At 39.2% G+C, this 17,943-nt stretch overlaps 4 protein-coding genes across 7 annotated transcripts in view; 3 read left to right on the top strand and 1 right to left on the bottom strand.

Annotated features, from left to right (window-relative positions):
- Window positions 1-17,943, top strand: part of LOC146495880 (uncharacterized) — a 188,366-nt gene that overhangs the window by 61,819 nt on the left and 108,604 nt on the right. The window lies entirely within an intron of this gene.
- Window positions 834-5,799, top strand: odc1 (ornithine decarboxylase 1). Its single transcript, XM_085143228.1, has 11 exons — window positions 834-992; window positions 1,798-1,946; window positions 2,263-2,400; window positions 2,500-2,673; window positions 2,817-2,989; window positions 3,068-3,284; window positions 3,370-3,453; window positions 3,569-3,731; window positions 3,846-3,961; window positions 4,040-4,254; window positions 4,348-5,799. Exons 3-11 carry the CDS (start codon window positions 2,299-2,301, stop codon window positions 4,484-4,486), a joined length of 1,383 nt encoding a protein of 460 aa, XP_084999354.1. The 5' UTR covers window positions 834-992; window positions 1,798-1,946; window positions 2,263-2,298; the 3' UTR covers window positions 4,487-5,799.
- Window positions 6,054-17,943, bottom strand: part of LOC146495887 (G-protein coupled receptor family C group 6 member A-like) — a 14,453-nt gene continuing 2,563 nt past the window's right edge. The window contains exons 2-6 of one of the 2 annotated variants that reach the window (XM_085143230.1): window positions 10,871-11,165; window positions 9,954-10,766; window positions 9,366-9,578; window positions 9,173-9,287; window positions 6,054-8,071 (exon numbers count right to left, since the gene is read on the bottom strand). In XM_085143230.1, the coding sequence (XP_084999356.1) occupies window positions 7,143-8,071; window positions 9,173-9,287; window positions 9,366-9,578; window positions 9,954-10,766; window positions 10,871-11,165 (2,365 nt within the window). In that variant the 3' untranslated portion in view covers window positions 6,054-7,142. Of the gene's footprint in view, window positions 8,072-9,172; window positions 9,288-9,365; window positions 9,579-9,600; window positions 10,767-10,870; window positions 11,166-11,247; window positions 12,194-17,943 lie in introns of those variants that run through there. The other variant, XM_085143229.1, reaches the window with a different exon arrangement.
- Window positions 14,428-17,943, top strand: part of LOC146495886 (uncharacterized) — a 13,150-nt gene continuing 9,634 nt past the window's right edge. For 2 of the 3 annotated variants that reach the window (XR_014871166.1, XR_014871165.1), the window contains exons 1-2: window positions 14,711-17,062; window positions 17,458-17,517. Coding sequence is in view for 1 of the 3 variants with exons in the window: in XM_085143231.1 (XP_084999357.1) it covers window positions 16,840-17,062; window positions 17,458-17,517 (283 nt within the window). In the remaining 2 variants the exon portion in view is untranslated. Of the gene's footprint in view, window positions 17,063-17,457; window positions 17,518-17,943 lie in introns of all 3 variants that reach the window. The other variant, XM_085143231.1, reaches the window with a different exon arrangement.

The following is a 17,943-nucleotide window of genomic DNA, read 5'->3' as shown; positions in this document are numbered from 1 at the left end:
GACACACTGCGATATCCTCTAAGGTCGTCAAACTTGTAAAATATTAAAATTTTGAACGGCTTCATAAAGTTAATTACTAAATTATTGTACAAAAAACAAACAAAACAGCTGCTTCTGATTAGGGTTTTTTTTAAGATAAGATAAGATAGGATAAGATAGGATAAGATAAGATAACCTTTATAGTTCCACACGTGGGAAATTTGTTTTGTCACAGCAGGAAGTGGACAGTGCAAAAGTTATGAAGGAAAAATTAGAATATAATAAGAATAAATACAATACACAACTGTACAGAATAGAATAAATAAAATACTATATACAGTAGAATAAAATAGAATAAAATATACAATAGGATAAAAATAGAATACAAATGCTGTATACAACTGAGTAAAAAATACAACGATGCCAGAAAAGAGTATTGCACTTAGTGTTATTGCACATGTGTGGATGTGTGTTTGATCAGTTGAAATGTGTGTGTTTGATCAGTTTTTCCCCGGATTTGACATATTTTATATGGAACAAGCCAGTAAATTTAAATTTGAGGTTTAATTCAAATCTATTGTGTCTTGTGTCTAAATCTATGTAAGAATTCGTTTACATCTATAGTTTTGGTTGTGTGTTTTGTTTTTAATGTCTCATGGAGAGGTTATTTAATATATAGTATATATGCACACTATTACAAAAGCTTTAGTTACCTTTGTTAATGATGTGTGTGTCATAAACCAAGTTTGTCTTTCCCACCATGTGGATGAAGGGGACAAGACTAAACCGGTTCCTATGTGGATGCGAGGCCGGTTCCAGCTGGCTGCGTTGCCGCGGTAACGCGCGCTCTATAAATACTGCCGGGCTCTCGTACCGGCTTACACTCAGTTCCATCTGTGTTTGAGAGGTTGCGCTTCTGGCAACGAGCTTCGTCGTAAAGGGGAACTGCTTTATTTCTTTTTTATCCCAGCTTTTGGGTCTAATGGACAAACTCTTTGTAAATGCTTTTTAAGGTAAGTAAGGGTCTTTTGGTGAATTATCCTTCAATGGAAGTCTTTTTTTTTTTTCTTTCACTAAATACTCTTTAGCTTAGATTAACTGGCAGGGTTTTTTCAGTTGTCGCGAACACATGAACAGTTTTGACATGTTATGTATTCCTATGTTATTTTATAGTAATTGAAATGCTGGTTTAATTCCAAACTGTGTTGCTGTGGATCGTAGAGTGTTAACAGACAGCACTACGTGGCCGGCGAAACAGATGGGGTGGTTAGCTTGTTAGCATTATCCTTTTTGTGTGTGTGCCTGAACAATAAAAGTACCCTCCGAGAGGTTGGCTTGTGATGGATGTTTTTTTGGGTCCTTTATGTTTGGTTGCGAGACTTTAGGTGAGTAAAGTTAAACTGTCTTGCCTGTTATTCATGTAACAAAACGTGTTAGTTAACGGTAACCAAAAATTGCCTCATGGCACGAATGTGGCTAAGCGGAACCGGTATAGTGACGTCGGCGTTAAATGTTAGTCGCTGATTGGCTACTTTTCGTGCTCTTCATGTAACTTAGAGCAGGGACGTTTTTGTAATTGGGTAAATTCTTGAATAGGCGGGACATTCTTTTCTTTGAATGACTTTTTCCTGTGCCTTATCCTGAGTTATGAAACCCAGTGCCATTAGAGACTAAAGTTAAGTGCGTGTATTTTAAACATGCCTGAAATCTCAGAAATGCTAGTTTTAATAGAATAACTGGTAATCATGTGTTTAAATCGAAGTGTCATCATTTCATTAATGGGCTTTTTGTTAAACTGTCAACTGCTCCTGTTTGCAGAATCTTCACTCAAGGAAATCGCACACTGGCTACTCAGCAGGCCCTGGCCTTGAGTCTTATTTGAAAGGGTTTAACTTCACTGGTGAGCCACCTTGGCTTCTCTACACCTGAGTGACAACAACACCAAATTCCATTTCTTTCATTTCAAGGTAAGTGTTCTGCATCTGGTTGTTTGAAACTTGATTTAACATTGCATTGTCATCTGGTCATGACTTTCAGATAATATTGTATCAAAAACACCTGTTCACTTGGTGCTTTGAGAATTTTTTTTTTCATAATTTTTTTATGTAACTTTGCACTGTCAACTGCTGTAACAAAACAAATTTCCCACGCGTGGGACTAATAAAGGTTATCTTATCTTATTACTCATCTGTGGAATATGAAGGGGACTTTAGTAACTGAAAACATAGAGGACAGTGTGTTCTCAAAGTGGCATGTAATCTGAGTATAGTTTCTTTTTTCCAGTTCACCAGTGACCATTCTAAAGGACTTCTTGCAACCATGAACACTGCCACGCCCACTGACTTTGACTTGTCTTTCCTCGATGAGGGTTTCTCTGCTCGTGACATTGTTGAGCAGAAGATCAATGAGTCGTCCATGACGGTAAGCATCCTGTGCTGGCACTGATGCACTAATATTAAAAGTACAGTCTAGTTTATTGTGTAATTCATCATGTATTGATTGTTTTTTCACCTGTTACAGGATGACAGGGATGCCTTTTATGTATGCGACTTGGGGGACGTGGTAAAGAAACACCTGCGCTGGGCTCGGGCTTTGCCTCGTGTTAGACCTTTCTATGCTGTCAAATGCAACGACAGCCGGGCTGTGGTGATGACACTGGCGACCCTCGGAACAGGCTTTGACTGTGCAAGCAAGGTAGGCTTTGAAACTGCTTTCATAGCATTAGATGATCTCACAACAATGCAGTACAAAGCACTCCTGAAGATTAGCTGAAATTGCATTGGCAGCTTGTATTTTTAAGTTGGCACTGTCTCATTGTTGACTTTGCTGCCCTCTAGACGGAGATTCAGCTGGTTCAGTCTCTGGGAGTGGATCCAAGCAGAATAATCTATGCTAACCCCTGCAAGCAGGTTTCTCAGATAAAATATGCATCTGCCCACGGGGTCCAGATGATGACCTTTGATAGTGAGGTGGAACTCATGAAGGTGGCGCGCTGCCATGACAATGCCAAGTAAGACTTTTTCTATCTCCAACAAAGAGTCTTTGTCTTGGTTTGTTTATTTCTCACCTCTTAACTCTTTGTGTTCAGGTTGGTTCTCCGTATTGCCACAGATGACTCGAAGGCAATTTGCCGTCTGAGCGTGAAGTTTGGGGCCCCTCTCAAAGCTTGTCGAGGTCTCTTGGAGCGTGCCAAAGAGCTGGGGCTTGACGTGATTGGTGTCAGCTTCCATGTTGGCAGTGGCTGCACCGACCCGGAAACCTATACCCAGGCTATCGCAGATGCACGCTGTGTGTTTGATACAGGGGTAGGTTTTGACTGAAATGCACACACAGCTGCAATTATGTGGATTTTTATAAAGCCAACTTAACCCTGTCTGTTGTGAACTCTAGGCTGAGTTGGGCTTCAACATGGATCTCCTGGACATTGGAGGTGGTTTTCCTGGGTCAGACAATACAGAGCTTAAATTTGAAGAGGTAACTGCTTTATTATAATAAATGGTATGGGTCACATTTATGCATTTGAACTGTTTTAAATGTCATATTCAGAAAATGCAAACATTTAACATGTACATGTGGATACTTCTCTTAGATCACAGGAGTAATCAACCCAGCCCTGGACAAGTATTTTCCTGTTGACTGTGGTGTTAACATAATTGCTGAGCCCGGGCGCTTCTATGTGGCCTCTGCTTACACACTGGTTGTGAACATCATTGCCAAGAAAGTCATCATGGATGAGGAGTTCGCCTCTGATGGTAAAGATTCTGCTTTCTACTAGCATCTTTTTTTTTTTTTTTTTTTTAATTTTTTTTTTAAATCTGTTTCTTACTGGTTATACTGATGTGATGAAATTAATTTTGCCTCCACAGAGGAAGATGAAGGGACCAGTGACAGGACTCTGATGTACTATGTCAACGATGGAGTGTATGGATCTTTCAATTGCATTCTTTATGACCACGCTCACTGTCTGCCAACCCTGCATAAGGTATAGAAAAAGGCTTTAGTTAATCTTTAAATATAAAAAAGGTGAAACTTGTGTAACACATGTATATTCCTGTTTTAGAAGCCAAAGCCAGATGAAGTGATGTACCCCTGCAGCATCTGGGGCCCAACATGTGACGGTCTGGACCGCATTGTCGAGCAGTGTAGCCTGCCTGACATGCAGGTGGGCGACTGGTTGGTGTTTGAGAACATGGGCGCCTACACGGTGGCAGCCTCCTCCACCTTCAACGGCTTCCAGAGACCCGACATTCACTACGTCATGTCACGTCCTACCTGGTGAGTCAGTGTCACAGAGGCTCAAAGTGTGGTTAAATGATTCGTAATAGGAAATTTTGCAGCTTTAATGTAACATTTATTATTGTCTTTCAGGCAACTTGTGCAGCAGATCTGTTCACAGGGCATCCCAGCACCTGCAGAAGAGTCATACCTGTTTGAAGTGCCTGCCTGTTGTGGCAGAGAGAGCAGCTTGGATCTGCCTGCTGAGCCTTGCCAGGCCCATGTGATTTAGATAAGCAGTATGTTTGTCACATTTAGCATCAGTTTATGGACAAGGGTTCTGTGTATAAGGATTTTTATTTTCTTGTTTTTCTTCCCTGTTACCTAAAATGTACAGTGCTTAACAAATTTATCACACCACTAGTCATTAAAAACCAAGCGCAGATCTTAACTCTGTCACATTTATCAGGCAGAAAGAAAATTCCACTGTGCCAGTCTGAGTCTGAGGTAATCAAACCTAATATTTAACCACTGAAACCTTTCTGTTCAGGAATTCAAGTGAATGACTGACATTTGTAATTTTAACAGTATAGCTTTTTGTTGTTTGTTTTTTTTGTTTTGTTTTGTTTTTTTTCTCCTTCTGCTCCATGATGGCAATAATTACCTCTTGGCATTAAATATTTTGATTAAACAGATTACACATACTGGTAGATGAAACATTACAGAAACAAATGATCTTTGGCACTTGCACTAGTGTTAATTAGGGCAGCTGTGGCATAAACCTTCCACTGGATGGTGCTCTAAACTTTTTAAGCACTGTATGTGAACTTTTCCAGGCCAGTTACTTGACAGAATGAGAGGGATGTGTCGCAGACATTTCAGTTCTTTATGGAAGCTTGAGATCAACCCTGAATGAAATGAGGCTGAATCACACTCTGTGTCTCTGTTGGTTCCAGGTACAGTGCAAAGCTCTGTACTTGAATTTGCTGCTGTAGGTTTCCCAGCAGAGTCTGTAAGCGCTTGAGTACTGTAGTTCACAATGAACCTATTTAAACTGGAATAGTATAGGGAGGGAATTTGTATGGACTTGCAGCACTGGAACCTGATTTGGAAACAAATTTTTGAGCAGACTTGACAGCACAAAGTAAGAAGACAGGTTTATTAAAGATCCAGAGGCTTCGATTTGGTGCACTGTTTTGTGTGGTAATTATGTTTTATTAAATATCTTTTTGTGGGTTAACTAGGGGAATGAATTACTGTCTCCTTTATCTTAAGTGAGCCCTCTGGTAGCCCTTCTTTCTGTAGTACTCAAATACAATCTGGATTTTTAGTATTCAATATCAAGTTCTCATTTATTTATTATATTTATAAGAAGTCAGGGAATGTGCACCCTTTTGTTAAACTGCTGTTCTGTCTACAGCTGAAGTAACATCCTCAGCTGGTAACTTGCACAGAGGCAATGGTGTGTGGTTTTAAATTCCTCAAAAGTGGCTGCTATATTATTTAACTTTTCCATGATCTTGACTTCTGTAAAGAACATCCCCACCCCCCCACCCCAAGAGTGTTAATCCTCAAGATGACAAAGCTTATTTATTTGTCAGCAGTTATTTAGTGCTTGTTCTATCAAAGCTTCTCTGTAGATTTTGACTATAACCTGTATTTCCTGTATAAATTTTGAATATGTCTCACATGGCATGATATATGCATGAATCATACTCTGCATGTTGAAACAGCATATATAATGTATATAAGCAACAGATTTCAGAGACTACCCAAAAGTCAACATCAATCTTAAAGATTAACACTTGAGCACAAGGACTCAAAGCAGACTGCCCCTCTCCTCTCTTCTCCTTTCCTCCTTTTTTTTTTTTTTTTTGTTAAATTTAATTTGTTTTCCAGTTATCGTATTAATGAGCAGAAGCAGTGTTTTAACTATACATTTGAAATGGATATGAAAGAGATGGGAATGCATATTCATAACGCTTTCCTATGGAAACTGAAGTTTTGTATTTTTTTAAATAAATAAATGACCACCTTAGTTTGTGTTTGTCGTTTTCTTCTCCTTTTGCACAAATATAAATGAAAAACCATTTAGTGGCTGAGGGGTGGGGGAAGAGTTTTACTTTAACTTTGCATGCAGTTAATAGGAGTAGTGATAGAGGATGATCCCCTGAAACTCCACTGCCCCCACCCACCCACCAGTTTAACAGTATGAGTCAACATTGTCTTTTTCAGGAAGTTGGCCATTTTTACGTGTTGCGCAGCTGTTTTATGCGTGAGCTGTGGGGCGTGCTGGAGTGTCTTAGAGAAATATCCACACGCCATGACCAATGGGGATTGTACCCGTACATATATGTGGAGAGATATGCTAGAGAACTTACATTGGGTGGTGGTCTAACAAATTTGTTAAGGACTATATTTACATATATATTTACATAAACACATGTGTGTTTATGTAAATATTTGAACATCATGGCAATGTACTTTTCATTATTTCTTTAAACAGTCCTTGTGATTGCACAGCATACATCTTTAATGATTGTAGAAAACAAGAATTAAGTGCACAAATTTGAATTTATTTTGGATTTTTAACGAAAATAGGATCAAAACTATACATTTAGCCTATAAAATGGCAACTATAAAAACTCATCCATGTTAGCAGATTTTAAGAGCTATGATTTCTTCACCCAAAGTTACCAAACCTAAAGTTTTCCTACTAGATGTATATGACTATATATCTAACAACAAGTAAAAAAAAAACAACTGTTTGAGTTTTTTCTTTAGTTCTGCAGCATTTTATTGGCCTACACCGTGAAAACTTCCCTGTGTATGTGAATGAGATGAAATACTTTATTTCCATCCAACCAAGAAAGCCATGATTTCATGGTAGGAGGACAGATTCTTTTGCAGATCAGTATTATTTATAACTCCTACATGAAAGTGTGAGTCTATGACTGCACCACAGATATGCCCTTCCGTTCATAATGCTTCCTAATGTACTCAGTGATGGCGCTCTCATGATTAAGCTCTTTCCCGAACAACATAATATAACACTTGGGAGCCAAGTGACAGCCGAGAACGCTGAAGCATGAAGTGAGGATGGCTGCACTTTGTACGGCAGGTTTGTATTTCCCTGTTAAGGTCAGATAAATTGGGAGGAAGATAATCCAGATGACCACAAACAGCAGCATACTGATGGTGATTAAAGATGCATTTTTGTACAAATCCGGCAACTGTCTACCTTTGAATGCGAACACCAAACAAATAAAGCCCAAGAAAGCGTTGTAGGCTAACATTGCTATAAAGTATTCATGGGATTGTGTCTCACACTGCTGCAGAATGGTCTCTTTCCCTGGCATCTCTTTAGGAATTGGTGGATTTACGATCAGCCATGAGACAGACAGGGCCAGCTGGATCCCAGAGACAATAGTAACTACCAACAGTGGCTTATTCAGCTTCTTTATCCAAGACCCTACGTTAAGGTTAAAGTTGAAAGCTACCAAGATCTGAAGCAAGTTAGCTAGAATGCAAGAGATACAAAGGGTGAAGGATACACCAAAGAGAGGCATACCTACACAGTGAATCTTCTCAGTAGGTTTGCCTATGAAGGTGAATGTAAGACAGAAGCCAGCCACCAAGGAAAAAAGCTCCAGAAAACACAAATAACCTCCAACTGCCTTTACAATGGGAGTTTTAAGATATACTGCAAACAGAACAGTAAACACAACGGTAGTAATGATCCCGATGACTGCAAGGGAGCTGAGAATGACTGAGAAGGGATCGGTCCAAAGGAGAAATTCATCCGTTTTGTTGAAACACTGATCCCTCTGTTCAGCAATTGAATATTGGTTGTCAGCGCAGCTCTTGCATGCTGAACCTGCAGAGGAAATACAAACATAAATAGCATAAGGGAAGAGAAAAATGTTTTATTACTCAATGTAAAGATTAAAATCCTTTGATAAGGAGCAAGGGGGGAAACCCCTGCATTACGAAAAATGTGCTTTTACATGTGGAGGGACCAAACTACATTATCACAGAGCAGCAGCGTGAGAGATCAGAGGATATTTGCAAATTAATGCAAAACTGGCTTTGGATATTTTGGGAGAGAAGACAGACAAGAGTATACGCGTCTAATATGTGTTCATCTAATAAGTACAACAGTTATTACATTTTTAGTATATAAACTTTTTAAATTCCCGAGCTCCGTGTCAGTGACAGTCAAAAAACAACTCCAGAAAATCAAACAAGAAGCATCTCTTTTTCACATGCCTGTAAGTGTAAAACAGGTGCATTACAAGGTTTTCAGTCAGATTTTGTAAAGTGTATCTACCTTAACATGATGTCAAATGTTTTAGTTTAATATGTATTATTTAATCTTTGTCATTTATTTTATGAGATTTAAGTGTTCGCAGAAATAGATCTAAGTATGCTAAAGTTGTTTTAAGTTATTGTTATCCTTTCTTTGGAACAAGCTCCTTTTGATCATCTGTCAATAGATTTGAAAACAGACCTTTTTATCCACACTTATTAAGTGTCTTTTATTTTGGTATGTTTTGTTTTGTTTGTTTGTTTTTTAATTATATTTTGTTGTTTTTGCCACCTTAAGGGATTGTAAACCTACATGTTTTTTTTGTTTTTTTTAATATTTTTGTCTTCTGTTAAATGCATTAAGTTTAGATGTAAAGAAGTGTTATATCTAAATAAAGTTGCCATTGCCAGAATAAACTATTTCGTATAACTTGTCCACAAGCTGAAATACAAATTTTCTGTTTGAATTAGCTTTCATATTTGAATTTTTTCAGCAGAAACTTTCTTATCTAAAACGTAATATGGAAATAAACTCTTCAGCTGTCACTGAATAATATTTGTTTGCTATTGCAGCTCATTGTATTACTATCAGAATGAGCTGCTGAAGTGCATACAATCAATTTTTGCCTGTATAATTGAACTTTATCAATATTTGTAATAAAAGACTTACCGTTTCCAGGGGAAAACGTGCCATCAGCACATGAAACGCAAACTTTACAACAGACTTTTCTCTTCGTTAGTTCTTGTCCTGGACCACATGTTTTCGCACAGTTATATGCTGAGCCCTATGGAGGAAACAGTACACATACATGATGCTCATAAATTATTATGGGTAATAAATGAATGTTGAAATTTCATCTCACCGTCTGATTTATCAAGTGTACAAGAGACTCTGGGACTTTTGTCATTTTTCCATTCGGAAGGTATTCTCCAATAGTTTGTATTTGTACACCCTTGTTGAATTCAGACATATTCCAGTATACAATATCGTATCCCAAACTGGGATCTCCATCACTATTAAAAAAGATATGTGTGGTTCCCACAGTAAAGTTTACTTTCTGGATTTCTGAGAGAAGCTGTGGAAACAATACAAACATAAATTAACCAAGACACTTGTTTAAACTGTACAAAATACAAAGAATAAAGAGAACTTTTAAGGGGGTATGTGTTGGACTGTTTCCGTGTTGGAAGTGATGACTTGCGCAATCCTACACCATGAAGACATTACCCATAAAATGAGAAATTATTAAAACATTACACACAAAAACAGGGCAAGCTGTCACTTTTGTAAACTGTTGGCATTTCCACAGTTATATTATATTTTAAGCCAAGGTCATCAACTCCTGGTCCAAGTATTATACTTTGACATAAAAAACTTGGTAAATGTCTTAAATTAATCAACAGCAAAACAACAACAACAACAAAACAATTAAAAAACATATTTCCTGTACCTCTGATGCTGTGAATTTGGAGCTATGTTCACAATGATGGTCGTCACACTTAAGCAAGTGTCTGAGCCCCTCACCAATGACTTGAACAGCTGAATAGATATTGTAAGATTCTTCCTTGTCAATACAATTAGCCAAGAAGCTTGTTCCCAGACATTGATTAGATTCCAGCTGATAGTTTAGCGAGCAATTATTTACTTTTACTTCTTCAGACTGATTTGAACAAAGTGGATGCTGCGTCAGGTAATATTCGACAAAGGCGTTTTTTTGAGTTCCATTAAAAATCGACATGACGTAGTCTTTAAAGCCAGGCACTTCATTCTGCTTAAATATGAACCCAAAAACTTGTCCGGCAAGTTGGATGTCTGGAACTGCAAAGATCTTTGGAGAGCTAGACCATGTATCACTTGCAATCCAAGTTCTGTTGAATTTATGTTTAATCACTCCTTTCAGGATGATTTCAACATTAATCTCCTTTGTGAAGAGGATGATGGCTTCAGCGGAGGAGTTTTTGATTTTTTCCAGTAGTTCAGTCAGCTCAGTCTGGGTCTTAGCACCATTTATATTAAAATCAGCAGACAAGATGTGAACAAATTCAATGCAGATATTGGTTTTGCTGAAAGTTTTCACAAGGCTATCACTACCATACTTCCCGTACTCATCATCACTTCCCACAATAATCACTGTTTGCCAATAAAATGTCTTCACCAGCTCAACCATACCCCTCGTCTGATATTCATCACTAGGCACTGTTCGTAGAAATGTAGGGAACTTGTACTTCCTGCTTAGCAGCTCACTAGTCGATCCATAACTAATCTGTTAAAAGACATAAAATAGGTAAATTCACCAATATTCATACCAGGTTAGATTCTCATATTTCTGAGGTTTGTAGTGCAGTATCAAATAAAGAAAAAACCAACCTGGGCAACTGAAGACAGAGCAACAAGTCGTGCAACAGCTATAGATGCTTCTGAGGTCCTCTCACCGATCACCACCTTGGTTTCGGGTTCAGGTAACTTGGACTGAGCATCTGCTGGCACTAAACAGCTTTCTGGGTCTGACTGATTCTTCAGCAGCTGGAGAGTCGCTCTCAAGGCGAGGCCGACATCTCCACAAGTGTCATAGATGTCATATCCTATGGTGATGTTAGGTAGGTTGATTTCTCTGATGGCGTATATCATCACTTGACTACGGAGGAACATTTGTATGTCATAGCTGCAAAAATGGACAGAATACAGATTAAATTCATGAATCATTTATTCACAGTAATGAGCTGATGAACTAAGGCAGTACTTACTCCTGACAGAAGAGAGGTCCAGAAGTGTCAGTCCTATTGGTTTTTAAGTGAATGGGGAAAAGTCCTCCAATGATGATATTCCCAGGATAGTATACACGTAGGAGACCATTCTCTCCTAAACAGGAATGAAACACGCTTATGACAAATAGCTGTATGAAGAACATTGTGGATCCGCAGAGATACAGATGTGCATTAGTTGTTTCTGGTGAGTATAAACTGGCCCACAAACACTAGCTGTTATAAACTTCCCCTCGTGGATTATTTGCATGGTCAAACAGAGTCTTTGTAACTCTATGCAAAACAGTCTGTCTTCCTTAATTCTTCCCAATACGAAAACACAGAGATGATGTGAATCACTCATAGAAAAGGACTCATTCGTGAACAGGCCTGAGTAACGGTTTAATTGTTTTTAGATTACAGAAAATAAGCAATGTTAAGGCTCGATGTCAAGGATTACTCTCTACTTTCTATCAGCCACAGTTGGTTTTGGCTGACAATGACTAAGTGGTGAGTCTGGCTGCTGCAACTGACAGGGTCACCTATTATGTGCCAAAGGTTAGATGTTAACCTGAACTTTGGTCCTTTTATGTTTTTAAAAGATTCTTAAACAAACAAATAAATAAAAGCTTCATACAAAAAAAATCCAGTAATTCAAATGCTGTTGTTAAACTATGGGATTATAATTATAATTCAACAATGAACTGTTCACTTTGGATTATATCAACCATAAAATGATTTTTACATTTAAGTCATACAGAATAGATATCAGAGCCTTAAACAGGCTGACTTCTGCTAAATGGGTCAAACTGGGCAGAAAGTGTACAAACACATAACATCCTTATAGAATCTGATGTAACAGTATAGATCAAATTACCTCAGAATATATAAAACATAAACATATATACAAACATTCTATCACCATGTTGGAACTGGAATTCCAACATGGTGATAGAACCAGACATGTGTCACAAGTTAATCTGGCTGTAGGCTATGGCACTTGGAGCTAGTTTGAGTGCACACAGAGTAAACTGCATGCTTTAGTCGTGAGGCTAAATCACAGAAATCAGAGGGGAATGATAACGTAGACAAGATTCACCAGATCATTGACTTTTGGTGACTCATGGTGACATTTATGCGGTCAACTCGTGCATGAGAACAACACCAGGTAAACTCACGACAGTATTAAATATTTTACTGTCCAAGTGCAATAAGACTGATGGGCCATGTCACAAATGTCACAGATCAAATGAATGAATGACCCTTTATTTATCACTTAAAATTGGACTTAGTAAAATTGGACCCCTTCCGACCATACATACATTACACAAACATCACATTGGAGAGACAGGTCAGAACAGGTAGCTTTTAGAAAAATAAACAATGAAATATGCAACACAATAGGGGAGAGGAGGAGAAAAAGAGAACTCTACCCATCAGTTTGAGAACAGAAAACAAAAACTCCTCAGCACAAAAAGCACATGGATCTTCACACATTTACACACATGACAAGCAACAGGGGTGGGTATGGGGTATGTGAGTGAGCCGGTGTAGACAGCAGCATCCAGTCCTGCAGCATCTCTCTGCTGGTCCAGTTGACCTGCCGACTGCATAGGGAAGGAGCAAGCATTGAACACTCTTCCAGCCGGGGAAATTGGCACGGGGCATTGCTGTCCTGGGGATAGTAAAGCAATCCCCAGGACGGCAATTCCTATAAGCACTGTGCATATAAGAGCTACTGTGTAGAGGTCTGGGGAAACACATAAAAGTAATACACAAAAAATAACTATAATACAGAAAAGGGCCATTAGATTAATATATAATGTGGGGTACAGGGACCATACAAATGCACTCTTTCTCAAAATGCAAGCTTTTAAATTCCAAGACTTGGTGAAGTTTAAAACAGGGCCAATAATACATAAAGTAAGAAATAAAATGCTTCCAAAAGAAATTTGTAAATTGTTTCTAGAAAAAGAAGGTGAGTATACCTTAAGATGTTAATGGAATTTAAAAATACAAAGTGCTAGAACAACTTTTAAAATTATGTCTATCTCAATGGCAGGAGTTAAATTATGGAAATAGATAAATAGAATTTAAAAAACTATTTTAAACAAATATAAGAATGAAGAAAACGGGGTTAACCCAGGGCGGTTTGGATGGTGTTCTTTTGTTATTTTTTTAAATTTTTTCATAAATTGTGAATCTGCAAATTTACTTAGTTTATTTCTTGTTTTTGTTTTATGTATGTAAGTTTGTTTTTTTTTCTTTTGCTTTATATGTTGTTTAATTTAAGACTAAAAGAAAATTAAATGAGTGAGAGGTAAAACTTGAGGGGGTAGAGCCAAATAATTCTGCCTACGCCTTTTCAAACAAAAAACTGGAATGGTATTTTTTAATGATTCTGAATGTACATGTTTGAAATAAAAATGAACTGAACTGAGCTGATGCCGAAAGAAGACAGTTGACCAAAAAGCTCGGTGATAGGAAAGTTGGTTGATTTATTTCGTAAGAACTAGGGAAGTGAAAGTTATCTGGCCATTTATTTTTTAAGGCACACTCATTTGAATTATTTGTTGACATTTCAGTCCCCACTCCACGCCAGTTGATGGTGGTAATGCACCATTTAGCTGTTTGCCAATAAACAATATAAAGAGGAAGGTCGTCCATCACCCCTTTCCGATCCGATACCAAGTAAAATTCAGGGTAGTATCGATGATACTGATCTGATACCGATACTTTGTACAAAAACTTGTTTTATTTATTGTATCTTTTATTGTATCTCAAATTAAAGTGTCATAATGATTACAGGACATCAGATTACTTGTTCTTATCACTTAATAATGCAGAATTCATCATATAGAAATAAAAAAAAAACTGAAGTTGTGCACTATTTGAACACCTTGCCTGCCTGCAGCACTAAAGGACTCCGTGAGAGACGTCTGTGTCGCCCTAGCAGCACCTGTCCCTTTCCTCCTCTTCAGTTCGCCTCAACATACGCTCATCATATTCTGTGATATGATTTACTCTGAGGTGTTTGACAAGGTTAGTGGTTTTGCCACAACACCTCACTTTCTTGCCACATGTATTGCAAACCACGTCTCGGCTGTAAAATACATCCGCACACAACTCCAATTACGCTCAGCCATTGTTGTGAGTATGCACGCCAGGGACGGGACACATTTATACAGCCGTATTTTGCACATGACTATGAAAGGCATAAAAGGAAGTAGTTCCTTCCAATGTAGACAATGCAAATAATATAGTTTCTTTCCACTGTGTTCCTGTTAATGATAAACTACAAATTTACCCTAAATTCCTAAAATATCGATATTTTAATGTGAGAATCGATTCTAGAACATAAATGATTGGTATCGGAAGAATCAATATTTCAGTATCGATCCGCACATCACTACTGAATGCTAGTGCAGCTGTCCGCTGAGCTCTGTTTTGATGACGACAGTTTCTGTGCCAAGAGTTTTTGCTCACTTAATCAGTATCAAGTAAAAGAGGGTGATTTTCCAGACTTCCTTGGTTATTCGGTTCGCTACATCCTCTTATTCAGAATTTCCACTATCGTTTATGTTCGCGGCCCGCTTGCCACCTCTAGCTGGTAAGTTTTTCCTTCCCTCTGTATAACTCTAGGGTTACAGTATAAAACTCTCTCTGTGGTGATTTAGCGCTATATAAATAATAAATAAACTGAATTCAACTACTCTCTTCTGTATTTGCACGATGGGATGTTTTATCCCGAGCAACACAGGCAAGACTGTCAATTTTGGGTGGCTTGAATGATGAGAAAGTCAGTTTAATTCATAGCAACAAGTTGAAACGTTAGTAGAGAATAACATACTTCTGACTTGTTGGAGCTAAATCTGCTGACAGTCTGCTCAGACTGATGAACCCAGATTTCTCATGATAAAGGAAAGTTTATCTAGTAGTTTTCTAACACTCACTCAATACAGTAGTACAGGCTGTTGAGACTGGCCTGATTTTAGTTAATTTATTCAAAGCACCTGAGCTGATTTCCTGATTAGTGTGTGATGTCACGGGAGGGGCGTGGTCACAAGTTTTGGTCGAGCCGCCATCTTAGTAGGCCAAACAAAGGGCTACAAGAGCTAAAGCACACGGAAACATTAGCTATGGCTCGTACTTGCCGTGTTGTCTGTTGCAGTTTTAGATCGCACGATCGGGAAGGGAATAAGCTAGAAAATGGTCTTTCTTTTTATCGTTTCCCCTCCTGGAAGCAACGCGAGGGATTTCATGTATCTTATGTTACCAGACGAAGACGTCAGGCTTGGATAGCAGCGGTGAGACGAGCTGATATCGAGTTCTCTGCCACCAGTATTTTTATTCTGGTAAGTTCTAAAGAAATTCATATTGCTCTTTGTTGGCTTTTAATTTTATTTTCAATGCGCCGAGGTCATAGAAAATTAGAACAAACATCCTAATGTGTGATGCAGCAGAACTGTGTTCTGTTTATGGAGTAGCTTATCGGTGACAACTCCAGAGTAGCAAGTGGAATTTGCCTTTTTTGCGGACGGCTCCTTTTGCCTTTCACTGCAGATGGTGTGTTTCTGTTTTCATCTAGCGCATTTTTTGGCAGCTGCTGAGGAGAAATCAAGTGGCCAGAGGTGCTGCTGGTTGATTCGAGTCCATGTTAGTGCGCACAAAGTAAACTGCACGCTGTAGTTGTAAAGCAAAAACGCTGAAATCGGAGTAATAAAACGTAGGAGGGGAACGATAACGACGACAAGAGTCTCCCGATCGTTTACTCTGTGTCCTGTGAACAACATCGGCGTGGTGTTAAGTGTTTGCTGTTTTCGCAATCGCGTGGCGCATGAGAATATTACCAGGTAAACTCGCGACATTTTTAAACATTTTGTTGTTCAACAGCATCAAGACAGACGGAGTGTGTTTGAGATAACCTCACAAGTGTCACAGATGACACATTTGGTGTTTATTTGCTGGTTTGTCGGTAGCAGCTCCTGAAACGCAAGTGTGCCACACATCTGTTCGACCAAATCCAGTTAATCTGCGAAGCCAGACCTGGGCCGATGGTGCAGTCCAGTACTTCAGCTAGAATGAAAAAGACACACAGCTGGAGTTATTCTGTGTCTTTATGCTGCACAGCTGTTTCTTCTTCTCTCACACACACACACACACTGTAGGCTGAGGCTGCAGTTTGATCCAGACATGGAACTAATGAGGGCAGAAAGACAGAAAAAAGAAATTGCCTTAGAAAACCTAAGCATAGTGTACTAAAGACTGCTAAGTTAGACCAACCTATTCATCGTGAGTACTCAGTGGAACCTGAAATGTTTGTCAGTGGGACAACTCACTCAGGAAATGCCAGGTTGTTCTTAGCACTAAATTATGAAACAACTTGTATCAACTTGCTCTTTTTTAGTTTGCTGACAATCACATTATTTTATCATCCTTGAACATTGAGATTTCTACTGCCTACAGTATTTATGTTAAGTGTTGTAAGTATGATTCAAAAAGAATAATCTCAAACCACCTAGGCTGTTTTAAAATAGTTGACCGTGTACGGTTACATAAGCGTTTCTCAGCAAACGGATTCGATTCTGATCAAATATGTTTGCAGTTCGATTAAAAATGGATCCAACTGATGATCATTATTGTTCAGTAGCAGACAGTAACTGCAAAACTGAGTCATTGTGTATGCTGATCAATGGTTTGTGTCTTCACGCCAAAGTAAAGAAGAGCAGCAGCTCGCAGGAGAAGGAGGAGCCTGTGCTGACCCATCATCTTCCCTGCCACATCTGGCAGAGGACAGAGGCATTCTACAGCAGAAGAGGTGGGTGTAGCTACTTGTAGTGCCCGGCAGGTGCAGGGGTGCAGGACGTACGGGAGGGGTGGGCGGGCATGTGGTGGGCCGAGAGGGCGGGTAGTGTGTGCGGTTGAGTAGTACGGGCTGTTGACAGGTGGAGGACGGGCATCTTGCCCTCCCCTCCATGCGTGTCCTGTCCACCGTTTGTGCCACTTTTCCGTACAAGCTGCTCTTCTGTTCGTGCCGCTCCTCCGTCCGTTCCGCCCCCCGGTCCATCCTGCCCCTTCGTCCATACGTATCACACTTCCGACGGTGCGTACCGTCCTTCGTATGTTCCGTTCTTCCGTGCGTGTAGTAGCTGCACCCACTCAGAGGGGTCTCTGACTTGCTGTTTTTTTTGTTTTTTTTTTTCATCCACACAGATTCTGATGACGAACAGCCTGCAAGAAAAGGTTTCTCCAGGACCCTCATGAAAGTACCAGGTATAGAATATTTTAATGTTTAGTGTGTGTGTGTGTGTGTGTGAGAACAGAAAAAAAGATCAGACACAAGCTAAGAAAGACAGATATGACAACATTGTCCTCCTCTATGTAGCCGGTGTATCAGGAAAAACTCAGAAGAGTATTCTCCAAGCACGACATACCAGTTTGCTTCAGACCCAGCAACACACTCGGACAAAAACTGGTTCATCCCAAACACAAAACCCCTAAACACACACACTCAACAATGTAGTGTATGCTGTACAGTGTAGCGAGGAATGCCCGGACCTCTACATTGGAGAGACCAAACGGCCACTTCATAAACGCATGGCACAACATAGAGCCACCTCCACTGGACAGGACTCAGTAGTCCATCTGTCAGTGTTCACATTTTGACAAGAGAAGACAGATGGTTTGAAAGAGGTGTAA

The sequence above is a fragment of the Neolamprologus multifasciatus genome, chromosome 19, assembly GCF_963576455.1.
Source record: "Neolamprologus multifasciatus chromosome 19, fNeoMul1.2, whole genome shotgun sequence".
Classification (NCBI taxonomy): Eukaryota; Metazoa; Chordata; class Actinopteri; order Cichliformes; family Cichlidae; genus Neolamprologus; species Neolamprologus multifasciatus.
This window is presented reverse-complemented; position numbering and strand designations above follow the sequence as displayed.

Bases quoted from the DNA above. Each gene is read 5' to 3' on its own strand.
- odc1 (XM_085143228.1), top strand. From the start codon at position 2,299: ATGAACACTGCCACGCCCACTGACTTTGACTTGTCTTTCCTCGATGAG. The intron at 2,674-2,816 runs GTAGGCTTTGAA...GCTGCCCTCTAG, and splicing joins GCTTTGACTGTGCAAGCAAG to ACGGAGATTCAGCTGGTTCA. The intron at 2,990-3,067 runs GTAAGACTTTTT...CTTTGTGTTCAG, and splicing joins CGCTGCCATGACAATGCCAA to GTTGGTTCTCCGTATTGCCA.